This window comes from Canis lupus, chromosome 37, assembly GCF_011100685.1.
Source record: "Canis lupus familiaris isolate Mischka breed German Shepherd chromosome 37, alternate assembly UU_Cfam_GSD_1.0, whole genome shotgun sequence".
NCBI classification, from domain to species: Eukaryota; Metazoa; Chordata; class Mammalia; order Carnivora; family Canidae; genus Canis; species Canis lupus.
In genome coordinates, this window is record NC_049258.1 from 22120243 (window position 1) to 22135534 (window position 15292).

General features: G+C 37.1%; 1 protein-coding gene across 1 annotated transcript in view; it reads right to left on the bottom strand.

The window, feature by feature from the left end:
* Window positions 1–15292, bottom strand: part of ABCA12 (ATP binding cassette subfamily A member 12) — a 170027-nt gene that overhangs the window by 102957 nt on the left and 51778 nt on the right. Inside the window, 3 exon segments of the mRNA XM_038585677.1 lie at window positions 308–405; window positions 4125–4216; window positions 14241–14394. Coding sequence (XP_038441605.1) covers window positions 308–405; window positions 4125–4216; window positions 14241–14394 — 344 coding nt within the window.

Genomic DNA, 15292 nt, shown 5'->3' on the forward strand with positions numbered 1-15292 from the left:
CCTGTTTCAGAAAACTAGAAGATCATATATAATGTGACTCTATCTCTTACTAAAGGATAATCTTAACTTTGATTAAGGCACTTAACAGGGAAATAAAATGTCCAAGACCTTAAAAAGAATTCAGAATGTCGGAGAATTAAGCTTTTTTTATGGAAAGGCTCCTGAGAAAAGAATCTCCCTGAGACATTACTCCAAATGGGAGGGGGTCCCAAATATCTTCCTATTTGGGAGATCCTTTTATTAAGCTAAGAGGCATTTGTTCAACTGCTATTTATTATCAGTCCATTATAAAACTGAGTGAAATTACCTTTTCCAAACCAAGGATCCGGGCAAGGACTTGACTACTATTGAAAGTATCTGTTCCAGTGCTTTTCAAAACAGAACTTGGACTGGGAAATACTGTGGCTGTAATAGAAGAAAGAACAGATTAACATTCTAGACAAATACACAAAAATGGGCAGATTCGCATAAGAATCCATAAATATCACTTGTGCCCTTACATACCCCACAGCAAAAATGTGCTCAAATATGCATCTTCCATGAAAGTTTTGTACTGGCAAAATGGCAAATTCCATTATTATTTCTTTTCACATAAAATTGTGATGGTTTTGGTCTGCTCTTGGGTTTTTTCCAATCATTTTAGATGTCATTTGCTTTCATTCCAGTTTATGTCATTAAACTTCATCACCAATATTATTGCCTAATAAAGTGAATCATTTCTGTGCAGGCTTAGAGGATTTAAGGTGCCTCTACAAGCTCCACAGATCCATCATATCTAACATCTGTTCAAAGGATCTGCCAATGCACATCTGGTGATAATGGTTTTCTTTTTAATTATTCAATTGGGAGGCTGAAATCTGCTTAGGATCATAAATTCTTTCCTCCCCAAAGTGTTTTCTGAAAGATATTTCAGATCAAATAAATGGGATGAAGCAATTAGTCCAAACTACAATATACTCTAATTAAGTAATTCTCAAAGTAGCCTCATCTAGTACTATGTATGATGTGGTAGGGTATTGTGGTTAGGAGTATTAGCTAGAAGATTATGTTCATACCTATAGCATGGATGTTCATTAAGCCAGTATGTTACCTTTAATAAGTTTTGGACACAGATACTTTGTTATCCTCACAGCAAAGAATCTTAGTATTCAAAGATAGAGTGATCTATTATCATGGCGGCCTAAGTTTTGTTATAATGCCTGTGGGGCTGAAGAATTTACCAACTGATTCCTCTGGATCAAGGTGATACATTTGTGAGATGAGTGGCCAGGGTTAAAACATAATCTGTGGCTACTGAGCAAAGCAGAGCTTACTAGATCACAACACCATGATCTTATTTCTACTGTGCTTTAAGCTAGTCAGCCAAATACCCTCAGATCATTCACAACAGAACATTAACTCCTCAGAACCACTCACTACTATATTCCTACTACATTAACACAGGACCTTTGTCATTTGGTCCATCAACCTGTATTGGAATGTTATTTAATGTCATAGTTTTTTGTTTGTTTTTATTTGCGTATAGTTCACATACAGTGTTACATTCGTTTTAGGGGTACAACATAGTGATTCAACCTCCCTATATGTTATGCTATGCTCACAAGTGCAGCTATCATCTATCACCATATAATACTATTACAACATCATCGACTATATTCCGTATTCCCTATTCTGTGCCCTTTACTGCTGTGACTTATTTATTCTGTAAATGGAATCTTGTATCTCCCATGCCCCTTCACCTATATTGTCTGTCCCTCCTCCACTATTTCCTTCCCTCTGACAACCATCAATTTGTCCTCTGTATTTATAGGCCTGATTCTTCTTGTTTGTTTATTCATTTGCTTTTTAGATTCCATTTATGAATGAACTCATATGGTATTTATCTCTCTCAGTCTGGCTTATTTCATTTCATATAATACCCTCTAGGTCTGTCCCGTTGTTGCAAATGGCAAGATCTCATCCTTCTTTATGGTGGCATAATATTCCAGTGTGTGTATATCTGTGTGTGTGTGTGTGTGTGTGTACACCACATCAACTTTATCCATTTACCTATCAATGAACACTTTTGCTGCCCTATGTCTTGGGTATTGTAAATAAAGCTGCAGTAAACACAAGGGTGCATATATCTTTTCAAATTAGTATTTCATTTTATTTGAGTAAATACTCAGTAGTGGAATTATTGGATCATGCGGTATTTCTATTTTTCGTTTCTTAAGGAAACTCCATACTGTTTTCCACAGTGGCTGTACCAAGTTACACAATGTTATAGAATCTTATATATTCCATGGAATTTTTAACAGTACTTTTTTTATTTCAGAGCACGAATCACATTCCGAACACACAGGAATCTTCGTTTTGTTCACTAATATATCCCCCAGAGATAGGACTGAGCTTACATGATAGCAGGCACCTAATAAATATTTGTCAAGTGAATGTAAAACAGTCCTGCTTTTGAGTTTATTTCCAATTTACAGCTTCTAATGAGTGTCTCATGACCATCGGTGTCAGAATTACTTGGTGTAAGGCTCATGCAGCTCAGCTGGAAGGTTTTCTGCACTCTCAAGTGTGAGGGTCCCTGGCCTAGCTATAAAGGAAGCACACAGTCCCATTTAAAGACTATGATACTGAGCGCTGAGAGACAGGAGTAAGGATATAGTGGAAAGAGTCCTGGCTTGGCTGTTACTCTAGAACCAGGTCTGCTGGATAAGCATGGACAGGGCACGTAACTTTGTTGGGCCTCGTTTGGACAAATCTCTGAGATTTCTTTTTTTCTTTTTTTAAAGATTTTATTTATTTATTCATGAGAGACATGGAGACAGAGGGAGAGGCAGAGACACAGGCAGAGGGAGAAGCAGGCTCCATGCAGGGAGCCCGACGTGGTACTCGATCCCGGGTCTCCAGATTCACACCCCGGGCTGAAGGCGGTGCTAAACCGCTAAACCACAGGGTTAGCCCAATCTCTGAGATTTCAATCCAATAACTTTTTTTTCTTTTTTAAACTTGAAGTATGATTAACAGACAGTATTATATGAGTTTCAGTATACAGTATGGTGATTCCACAATCTGTACATTCCTCGTGCTCATCAACATGAGTGATCCTCTTTGTCTATTTCATCCCTCCTGCCCTACTTACCTCCCTTCTGGCAACCACCAGTTTGTTCTCTGGATTTAAGGACCTGTTTTTTAGTTTGTCTTTTTTTTCTGTATTTGTTCATTTGTTGTGTTTCTTAAATTCCACATAGAAGAGAAATCATATGGTATTTGTCTTTCTCTGATTTATTTCACTTAATGTTAAACCCTTTAGGTCCATCCATGTTGTTGCAAATGGTAATTTTTATTTTTTATTTTTTTATTCTTCACAGTTTATTTAAAAAATTTTTTGAATAATAAATTTATTTTTTTATTGGTATTCAATTTGCCAACATACAGAATAACACTCAGTGCTCATCCCGTCAAGCACCCACCTCAGTGCCCGCCACCCAGTCACCCCCGTCCCCTGCCTTCCTCCCCTTCCACCACCCCTAGTTCGTTTACCAGAGTTAGGAGTCTTCCATGTTCTGTCTCCCTTTCTGATATTTCCCACTTATTTTTTCTCCTTTCCCCTTTATTCCTTTTCACTGTTATTTATATTCCCCAAATGAATGAGACCATATAATGTTTGTCCTTCTCCGATTGACTTATTTCACTCAGTATAATACTCTCCAGTTCCATCCATGTCGAAGCAAATGGTGGGTATTTGTCATTTCTAATGGCTGAGTAATATGCAAATGGTAATTTTTTATTACTGGGCTTTCTAAACCATCCCAACATTATCTAATCGCAGACAACTAGAGTCCCTAGCCAATTCTGGAAATTGTGCAATTCTCAACATCATCTTTAGTACCATCTAGGCTTTTGCTCCTAGAAAGTATTTTAGTAAGAACTTAATTTCCAATTATTCTCAGGAACTTTGCATAATTACACCACCGCATTCAGGCAACCTTAAGGAACATTTAGATCTCTTGGGAATATTATAAGCATTCCATCTCTGTTTCAAAAGTTAAAAGTACAACCCTTTTAAAGATTAGACCTTGCTGGCTGTTCCAAGAGGCCTGCTCTAAACTCGACAGAAGAGAATAGCTTACCTGGTGATGTGTGCCTTCTTTCTGGAACTTTGGTGCTCCGGAGTGATAAATTGCTGTCCTTCTCCAGGTTGGATGACTTTCTCTGAATTCCACTAGTGAAGAAAAAGCAAGAACTCTGTAACTTCACCCACATTAATTTCAGTTAGTTACAGTCATGTATTATGTGGCAGATTCCAGGTCTCTCGAAGGACTTGCAAATTTTTAATCTAACTTCCTAGGATTGTAATGGAAGAACTCACCTAACCATACACCAATGAATATATAAAATCTCCTACAAGGTAAATTTTTATTCAGAGAAAATGGTAGCTAGATGAGGTTTAAAATAGTTGTTTTTACTTTAATATTATAAAAAGAAAATTATTTTCAAAAGACATTAGAGCTAAATATTAAAAATAATCATGAGGTGTATATATATATATATATATATATATTTTTTTTTTTCCTTTTGAAAAGATGATGGATCCCAAATAGATAATAGCCCAATAATGCTTCAGGTCCTAAAACAAACGTATGTTTATTTGTCAACCTCGTTAGGAAAACAAGTTTTATATGTTAAATTATAGCTAGCAAAATCAAATACCTGTAAGACAGATTCAAGGAAGAAAGGAAAAAACATACATTTATTGAGTATCTAGTCTATGCCATGCTCTGTGGCTGTTGTCATTATGAATGGCACCAGGTGTCAAAGGAATGTATAATGATGTGAGTAGATCTTTTATTGTACTGAATATATCAATGTGGTAATAATAGCATTGTGGTGCCAGGAATCTGCATGTCATGATCATGCTGGCTTTTGGAAAAAAAACATTATGAAACCTTTAGTAACCATTTTAAAAATTCACTGCCTGTTTAGTTGATTATCAAAACGGAGATAATCATATTTTCTTGAAAACTTGATATACCTAAAGTGCCTAAAATAAATATACATATTTCAAGGGTGAAATCAGTCCAGATGCCTGGATGTGAATACTTTTTGGAATTCCTAAAAGCTGGTGAATTTTGTGTAGTTGTTTATTAAAAAAAAAAAAAAAGCTTACTTAAGATATATAAGGATGGATATAAAAATATAATAGTGAAAAAGCAAGAAGTTCTACTCACTTCTGTTGTTCAACTTAACTTCCTTTTCAGAAACAAGATCTGAAACATGGTTCCAGGGTACTTCGTAATTTGTAATTGGGTTTTTTTTTTTTTAGTGTGTCCTTTTAGTAAAAATGATAAGAAGAGGTGATATTTGTTTTCATTCCCTAGTGTTTTTCCAATATTCTCTATAAAATGCACTGGTTGCTCCAAAAGTTCTGCATTCTTAATGTATATTTGAATTATTCATGACCATGACTGTATTCCCCTAAATCTTTTTATATTCCTTATGCTGACTATTTGGATGGGAAAACTGCTCAGATAAAAATAAGAACTGACCTGTACATTTTCCCTTCTCTCAACAGAAGTTTTAGAAAGTTTGAGAAAGTCGGTTTCACTTTTCTTTTACTCAATATATTTTTTTTTAGTTTAGCCTGAAATACTATAAGGAAGACTACTGAATATCAACACATTTTGAAAATAAAGGGGAAAACTGCCTTTATAAAAATTTTAAGGAATAAGGATAGCACCAAAAACCAAAGGAAGAACAACAAAGATCAACATGAGCAAAGAAGGAGCAAGAGAAAACAGAATAATACATGGGAATGGGAGAGAAAAATAGAAGAGGTGATAGGGAACTAAGAAAATGTGAGTTTAGAGAAGTAAAAGCTGCATCTACTAGACAGAGGACACCTTGCTCATCTTCCCACATTCAGAGAAGCACCCTAAAACTACTCCTTCAAGTATTCTTTAAAGACCAAAGAAAAATAAGCTCATCCCCTTCTGAGCAAGCAGCTGGCTCAGCAGGTCTGCATTTGCTCAACAGTAAAATGGCTGCTTCCAGACAAGGAACTATGGAGGCCTCTCTTCTAATAGCACCTGTCCTTGACCAGAAGGTACCCATGGTCACATGGTCACCCATGCATATATATTACAGGAGTGGGGAGGTGATCTCTCTCCTTGTGTGTGGCCTGGGTGTGCCTTTTTGCTGGGGTGAGAGATCAGGATATCTAGTGGGCTTTGCTGTTCAATGGCCGACAAATTCCCCCCAGTTTCATTTTGCATTTACAAAATGTGGTGTGATGGCATGTGGCCACTGCCACTGTACAACGGAAATTATTGCCTTTAAACTCTTAAAATGGAAACTACAAAATAAATGTACAAGAGAGCACTATGGGTAAAAAGATGAATTAAGGTCATATACTGAAATGCAGTTTACTTCCCCCAAGCAAACGTAATTAATTCTTTTAAGTCCCTATTAAATTACTAATGCAGGGCAGGAAGGTAGCCAGTACTACTGAATTAATGGTTGTCGCTGAACTTTCTCATTAGCATGACCACGCTTATAGACAGAGCACTATATGCTTCTCGGAATGATAGGTAAGAAACGGTATTCTTTCCATCATTTCAGAGAATTGAAGCACCAATTCATACTAATTTTTAGCGCATTGTGTTTATTTGTGTACCTATTCCTACTGCTTCTCCATTTTAGGCAATGACATCTTTGGAAGTAGGCACCATGTGTCATTCCTCTTTTTATTCCAAACACCTAGCACAGTATTAGACCATAAGATCAGATGGCTGATTAAAGAAAAAGAGGCAGTAATGCTGCCGGGGGCGAGGGGGGGTGTCAGAAAGTACTTTGGTGTTAGAAGATACCTTTGGAATCCCCGCTCTGCCATTTCCCTAAAACATTTCAGTCATTCCCTTTCTCATTTAGGAATGATATAACTACCTTGCAAGACTTGTGAGAACTACACAGGATGTGCTTATCGAGTGCCCCTCTGGGCTCTGTCATTACAGGCACTCGCCTATATTAACTGTCAAAGTACTCACAAAAAAAAAAAGATGGCACAGACACAGCCCTCACCATCAGGATGGAGCTGGGGCCCTATCATACATCCAAAGTCTATATATAATCCCTCTGGAATACTAGAAACTTCAAGATCTCTGGACACCAAATGGATGTACCCTTATTTTTTCACAGATCTAGAGCCTGTAACCATTGGCTAGTGGGGTAGGACAAGGCAAAGGATCTCACCCAGGGTTCTGTAATCCCTTCTTCATTTTATTATTTATTTATAAGTTTACTTATAAAAGCAGTGCTTCATTTGTAGTGATGATCAGTTTTTCCCCTTCTTAAACTGTAAAATTCATCAGAAAAGACTACAGCGTACTTCACTGGCAGATGGGAGGATGCCTTCACATGGCGAGCACTGAATACTAGATAATGAGTATCATTTGGAAGAACAGATAGCTAAGGAAGCATATATATATATATAATATATATATATATATATTTATATATATATATTTTTTTGATAGCTTAGGCTGCCCTCCATTGTTGCGTACCTGTTTCTGCAAGGTCCTTAAAAGAGAAAGCATCCCGGAATGGTATGGCGGACAACGTTCCTACCATTTTCATTTATAAACTTGCCAACATTTATTCAATTCCCACTACATATAATGGAATAGTCAAATAAGGGGTTGAGATTATAATCCACTAATAATAATAGCTAAGTACAGACATGGGGACAATGGGAACACATGACAGGGGCTACTAAATCAGAGAGCTATCTAATTTGTTCCTTAGAGAGCAAGATTCTAGGATTACAACCTTAATTCAAGCCTCTTGCTATCTTAAAATTTTTCCTTCACCTGTTCACTAGACCAGTGGTTCTTAACTCTGGGCAATCTTGGCCCCCGTCCCAGCAGATGCTTGGCAATGACTAGAGACATATTTTTTGTTTGTCATATCGGGGGCAGGGGGTTGCTACTGTCATCTGGGGGTAAAGGACAGGGATGCTGCTGACCATCCTACAATGCACAGCACAACAAAGAATTACCTGGTCCCAAGTAGCAATAGTGCTGATGTTGAGAAACCCTGCAATACGCTATTACAGATTTATTCTGTGATGACTCATCCCCATTCCCACTCCCGACAATGAACTCAGGAGACTTAATCCTATTCAAGAACTCCAAAAGCTCTGAGGAAGTCTCAGAGGATCTATCTCATACAGAATATCTCTGGAAAGAATATTAAAGCAAATGCAAAACTTAGAAGCCCCCTGAATCCAGCATACAGGCACATGAGCCCGCACAATCCAACCACCTAGGTGGGGCAAGAAAGCCTTGAACTAAATTTCTAAGCGGCCCATGGTATAAGTAAACTACCTTTTATGGGACCCAGACATTTGTACAGTACCAAGGAGATGTCTAAGGGATTCTCCTATGATGGTGAGGAAGCAGATTCTGCCTCAGTGGCATTTATAGGTCTCTGTTTTGGGATGGAATTCAATAAAAGAAATAGCTCAGATTCAAATGTTAAATTTAAGATACTGGAAGGGAAACTAGGCCCAGAGTAGCTCTTACGTCTTCTCAGACATGTCTACCAACAGTAACATTTGTGAAATGTCACATTTATAGATATCATTATAATGGTGGAATTTATGCACTCATACTGGATGTCTATTTCCTGTGAGTGGGAAAGATTACCTGTGTAGGTGGTATCCATGTGTGCCATGGTAAATTTTGTCTATAAAAAGAATTGCTTTTAGGGAAGACACATATGTCAAGTCCTAGAAAGAAAATTCTGACATTCTTCTTTGCCTCTAAGGGTTAGTTAAACTTTTTTATATTTTTCCCCTTTTTTCCCAGAATAATCACACAGGTGTGTAGTGACACATGAAAAGAAGATGTGAGATGTGCTCTGGGCCAGTTCTGATCCCAGCTTCAGACAACATTCATTACTGACTTTTAGCTACAAATAAGACACAGTCTGGCACTGAGGCTTCCTTACTCATTTGATGCAACTGTCCCTCCTGGCTACTCCCAAGCAGATGTCATTCACAGGAAAAATCTTAGTTTTTTTCATTGTTTTCTTCTATATCATCTAATGTTCATTCTTTCAGGGTTATCTGTGCTTCAGATATAATCCCTGCCTCCTCATGTTCAAAATACATATCTTTTCTAGGTGGCCCAGTAACGAATCCAAAAATATTTATCAGTTAAGATGTTAAATTTAAAAATGTCTTAATATGTTCCTCTGTCCCTGGTTATTTTTAGTATTCATAGGAGGGACTTTGGAGATCTAATATATATATCTAATATATATGAACTAACACCGTTCTAAAAGTTTCTAAAGGTTCTATGATGGACAGATGAGGAAATGTCTTAGGGGGGTAGATGCATATCAAAAACACACAGAATATGGTTGGAGACAACATCACAGTGTCTTTCAGGTGATACTACACAGATTATGTTTTATCTAGTCCTGAAACAGGTTGATTAATCTGGCAACACTACAAAGGAATTTATCATTTTTCTCCACCACTATTTGCCTATTCCTCCAAGCTACACAAGAGCCTTTATTTCTCTCTTTCATTAAATTCTGGGGTTCTATCTCTGTGGCCTATCCCAAATACAGCTTGCTCTAGTCTGGTATCCACCACCCTACCTGTCCTTAATGATCACACCCTTAAAGGCCTCTGGAGAATTCTCCAGACATCACCCCACCCAAACCTCTCTCCATTCCAATAACACGTCCCCCACCCCCCCACCCCCACTTTGTTGTCTCCTGTTCCGAGCATAGTGAGACCTAAACAAATACTCATCACGTTTCCCACATTATATGGTAATTTACCTGCTTATCTGTCTCTCTGTCTCTTTCTCTCACTCATTTGTAAGTTTGTATAGAGCATAGGACAGGCCTTATTCATCTTCATACCTGCACTGACCTGCATAGTCTCCAGCACATGATACACATTCAATACATCCTCACTCAGTGAATTAACAATTTTGCCTGCATGGCAGTTAAGATATCCTCCCACTTTGCTAGATAAAATTTTAACCCTTGATTTTTACATGACCAAATGATTCTAAAATGGTTGCAAAATGGCTATGGATTACTAACAATATGAGACCTTTCATGTACAACTCACACCACCTTTATAGTCAAATGAGGACACACATCCATTCTATTTCCACTTACTTTACATTCCCAACAGTATCTTTAGGTCAGTTTCTAAACACAACCGTATTTTTCACCACTAAACAAAAGCCTTGGCATTTTAAAATCATCTGGGTAGCTCAGTTGGTTAAGCGTTCAACTCTTGATTCTAGCTCAGGTCATGATCTCAGGGTTGTAAGATCGAGGCCCATATTGGGCTCTACACTTAGTGCAAAGTCTGGTTGTCCCTCTCTTCCCACTCTTCCTTGCGCTCGCACTCTCTCTCAAATAAATAAATAAATAAATAAATAAATAAATAAATAAATATCTTTAAAAAAAATAAAAATAAATAAAAAATAAAAAATAAAATTATCCCTGAAAAACATATGGTTAACTATATTAAAAGTTGTGGATAAGCCAATAGAAGCAGAGGCATGAGATTGGAAACCACAGGTCATGGATGTGTGCTGGCAAGACAGAGATAGGAAGCAAATGCACAGAGGCAATTCTCCCATAGGATTTTCAGGAATGCTAAATCACTTCTCCAAATAATGACCCTGTGAGCTCTGGAGGATGATCTTCACCGTTCACCAATTGTGTGAACAATGGCACAGCCAAAGGCTCCCACTGCTCTGATGTATTCTTAAAGGCAGTGCAGAGGGAGGAAGGACCACAAGCGTAAATCATGTGATGTTGGATCATCAGTTGTACAAACGAACGAGAAAACCATAAATGTAATGTTTCTTTTTCCAGACAGCTAGTTAAAGTTGATGCTGAGTATGGTGTTGGATTTTTATTTTAAAGCACCTCATCCTGAAGCACCTCATCCTGAAACTAATGCCTAAAGAGTATGAATTTAATAACAGAAAGATGCTGCCGATGAAAAAACATCAAAACACTTGGCAACTGACCAGCAAGTAGTGGCAGCAGCATGTTCACGCCTTTAAGAAGAGCAGTCTATTAAAACAAACATGTTGGGCCTCTTTTGATGAGGCCAAAGATGGCATTTTCTTCCCTTCACTTGTAAACAGAAAAAAAAGACTTTTATTACTTAATGAAGCTACACTGGTGAATCTTCCTTTACCAAAGGGAAGCAATTTAGTGGAACTGCTTACCCAGTAGCCATGCCCCAATTTTGCTGCACGGCTGTATAAACCATAAAAGTTAATAGCATGGTGGGAAATATCATTAATGCAATTTTATTATTGTACATAATTTTCTAAATTAAGTTCCAATTATTTGGTAGTTTAGAGAAAATACTGAAAATACAGCAATATACAGTTTGAGCTAGACAAACTACCTGGGGGTTAGAATAAAACAAAACAAAAAAGCAGACATGGTCATCTGCCTAGAGAATCATCAACAGAAAATAAAATAAAGCTGGAATTTAAGTCTAGTTCCAAAACAAACTCAGTGGCTCATCTCAGGCAACTCTGAGTGTGGTTCTCTATGATATCACACAGAAAAATACTCTTTTTTGGGAAGGTACATTTATAGTCCTAGATAGTGTTAACAATTTCCCTCATTGTAACTTAGTTCTTCATGAAAAAAAAAAAAAAAAAGATACAAAGATGACAGCCCCAGGTAGAGCTGCAATCCGATTTGTTAATAAAGGACATTAATATTTCCCATGTCTTCTCTAACCCTCTATTCATGAAGTGTCTATCTCAGGAACAATCTCTTCATGAAGATCTACTGGATTATTTTACCTGAAGCTCTCTCTAGGGGCGCCTGGGTGGCTCATTCGGTTGAGTCTGCCTTCAGCTCTGGTCACAATCCCAGGGACCTGGGATTGAGCCCCACATGGAGCTCCCTGCTCAGCAGGGAACTGCTTCTCCTTCTCTCTCTGCCTCTCCCTCTGCTTGTGCTTGCACACACACACTCTCTCTCCCCTGCTGTCAAATACATAAATAAAATCTTTAAAAATCCCCAGCTCTCTCTACTTTTAATATGGAAGGTGCCTTCCTTCAGCATCCTTCTGGTACTCTTCATCACACTCTCCCATCATGATGATATATTATATTACATATATTATATTATATTATATTATATATAATATATATTCCCTTTCCTTTTTTAAAAAAAATATTTCCTTTCCTATTAGAATACAGGCACAGATCATGTGCCTAATTCACTACTTACATGGGGACCACAGGCCATCTATGAATTCATTGAACAACCAAGATGTCATGCTTCCATCTTAGCTTTATTCTGATCACACGAGAGGGCACAGGCTCTTGTTAGCTCTTGGTCTCATTGCAGAAGTAATGCAACTGGTGCTAGTTGAGGTAATGCTTATATACACTTAGAACATGCTGGTTTCATACACAATATGCCATATCATCTCCCCGCTTAACACTTTCCAATGGCTTCTCATAATAAAATAAAATGCAAATCCCTTCCCTTTCCCTATATGCTTAGTTCTGCATTCCTCACCCCTTGTATCCTTTCTCACTGTTTTAGCAATATTAACCAACTTTCTGTTCCTCTAAATGGTCAGGTTTATCCCCATCTGAGGATTATTTGCTGCTTTGCCTAAAACATTCTCTTCACATGCTGTGGCTGGTCTCTTCCTGTCCTTGTTGGTCTCGACCCAAATGCCACCTGCTAGCAGAAGCCTTCTCCTGCCACCCTATTAACTTCCTACCTTACAACTTCTAGCCCATAACCTGCTTTCCTTTATTGCTAGCACACTAGTAATTATGCTATCTATTTATTTGATTGCTCTTTTTTTTGTTTTGCTTGCTTTTTCATTAGAATGCAAGTAACAAGAGTAGAGGATTTGTCTGATTCACTTCTGAGTCACAGGGCCTAAAATAGTGCCTGGCACATCGAAATTTCTCAGTCATTATTTCCTGAGTAAATTAATAAATGAATGAAGAACCTGAGAATATTTTAAGCTTTAAGATTCATTAACTTATTGAACCAACAAAACCAATATGAATTAGCAACTCGACAATTGTGTTTTCTAAGCCACTGCCCATGATAATTCTTGATATGTTTATATTTTATGCTAAACAGCTTGCAGTTGTTCTCTCTTAAAATATTTGATGAACAAAATAAAATCATGATAATAATGTTAATAGAGAAATAGTGTTAAATGCCAAGGAAGTTAAATTAAAATTTCAGAATAAAATATCTCTGATTAGAGATAAATGTAATATTCCCTTGAGAAACACTTTTAAAAAATCTCTAGCCAGAATTATCTCATGGTCGATTCAGATAACAATACTGTTTTCAGTTCTACAGACAGGTGGGTTCCTGGGAGTCTCTTTAGGTTTAGAATCCCAAGACAGAAAATTGAGATCATAATCAGGTTGTAAATGGTCTAGATTTCCTATCATTATTCTTCAGCTGCCTCTCACACCATAAAATAGGACACGTATTAACCTCATTTAAGGGTTGTTATTTATTAAGTATACTTTCAACTTTATTACTTTGATCTCTAGAACTTTATTCATTTGAAAGAGAGAGACAGAGACAGAGAAAGCACGAGTCAGGGGAGGGACAGAGGGGGAGGAGAGGGAGAAGCAGACTCCCCACTGGGTGTGCAGCTAGATGTGGGGCTCGATGCCAGGACCCCGAGATCATGAGCAGGAGTCAGATGCTTAACTGACTGAGCCACCCAGGTGTCCCCAATTTCTAGAACTTTAATTTCCATATTTGCATCTCCTGGTTTCTATTGCATCTGGAAGTACCACGTAGAGTAATATAAATATATCATGCTTCCAAGATATAATGCCCCTAACATTGCCCTGTATCTGAACTGTGATCAAGCTTAGGACAATGTGTCACTGACAATTTGAGATGGAAAAGAGAATCTTTGAGGAAAGTTGAGGAATGCCTTGGCTACCTAGCTTAAAAAGCAAAGTTTGGATATTCATGCCAAGTAAATTATGCTTAATCCCATATAAACATGGTAATTCCAGTGTGTATCCAACCTGTTCATTCATATTTAGATCACCACATTTGCAGATATATAAAGAAAATAAAGTTGTATGTCTAACCCAGAATGGCTTTCTGAATATCTCTTAAGGAAACAAATTCGAATCTTTCAAAGACAACTAAACATAGTTGGGAAGTGCCCCTACCTGCCCTTAAATAGCACATCATCAATTCCTTTCCTACGAAGCAGATCTTGTGGCCCATACGGTGTGTCTTTGCATTTAGAGTCTGTGTCACAGAGTAGGGTTTGCAGGAACGGGAAGAAGCCAGTACTAGGAAGGTTTCGAGGTGCAAGGTAACCTGAAATTTAAAAACAAAAAAAAACAATAATTACATCACTGTGGCATTTGCCTGGGAAGGGAAGGGAGTGTAGTAACTCTATTTTGTGAAATTACGTCTTGTATTATGACTCTCTGGGTCCACTATATATCAAAAGATATAAAAATGTCTTTTGCCCTACAAATTTCTTTTCCTGGAATTAGCTGCACGAATGTCTGCTAGAGTGTTTTAAAAATAAAGCACAGTTTATCTATATGGTAAAACACAATGCAGCTAATAAAAATGTTGTCAAATAATATAGAAAATGTTTATAATATTTTGCTAATTAAAATGACAAGATCAGAAAACAGCATGACCAGAAAAGTTATAATCTTTAAAAATTATGTAAATATATGTATATTTAAAACCCAGAGGGATTTTCTTGGAGCTATATTTCACATGATTTTTGTTTATTTTCATTTAATTATACAGTAGCTATTTTTTCCCCCACAATGTACATGTCTTCTTTTGTTATCAAAGTCATTATAAATGCAGCCAATCTTCTAGATACTGGGAAATACTTTTGGTCTTCTCAAAATTTAACATAACAGATAGAATAATTATTCTATACACACAATATTTTTTCCTATTTAAAAACCAATAATAATTGATTAAATAAGTCTCCCAAATTAAGATCACAGAAAACAAGAACTGCAAAAGTAAAGGGTTTTGTAACCTTTAACATTTGTTTTATAAAATATGATGATAGCATATATGTGTCAAGAAATAGGCAAACTGCAAAACAATCTTTTTGTAATTAAGTCTAATATTAAAACACTAGGTTCCTCTTTTGGGGAGAATATGAAAACAATGAACCTTCAAAAAAGGCAGGTTTAGAAAAGATAAGAGTAACCTCCAAACTGAGGACTAAAAAGCAAAA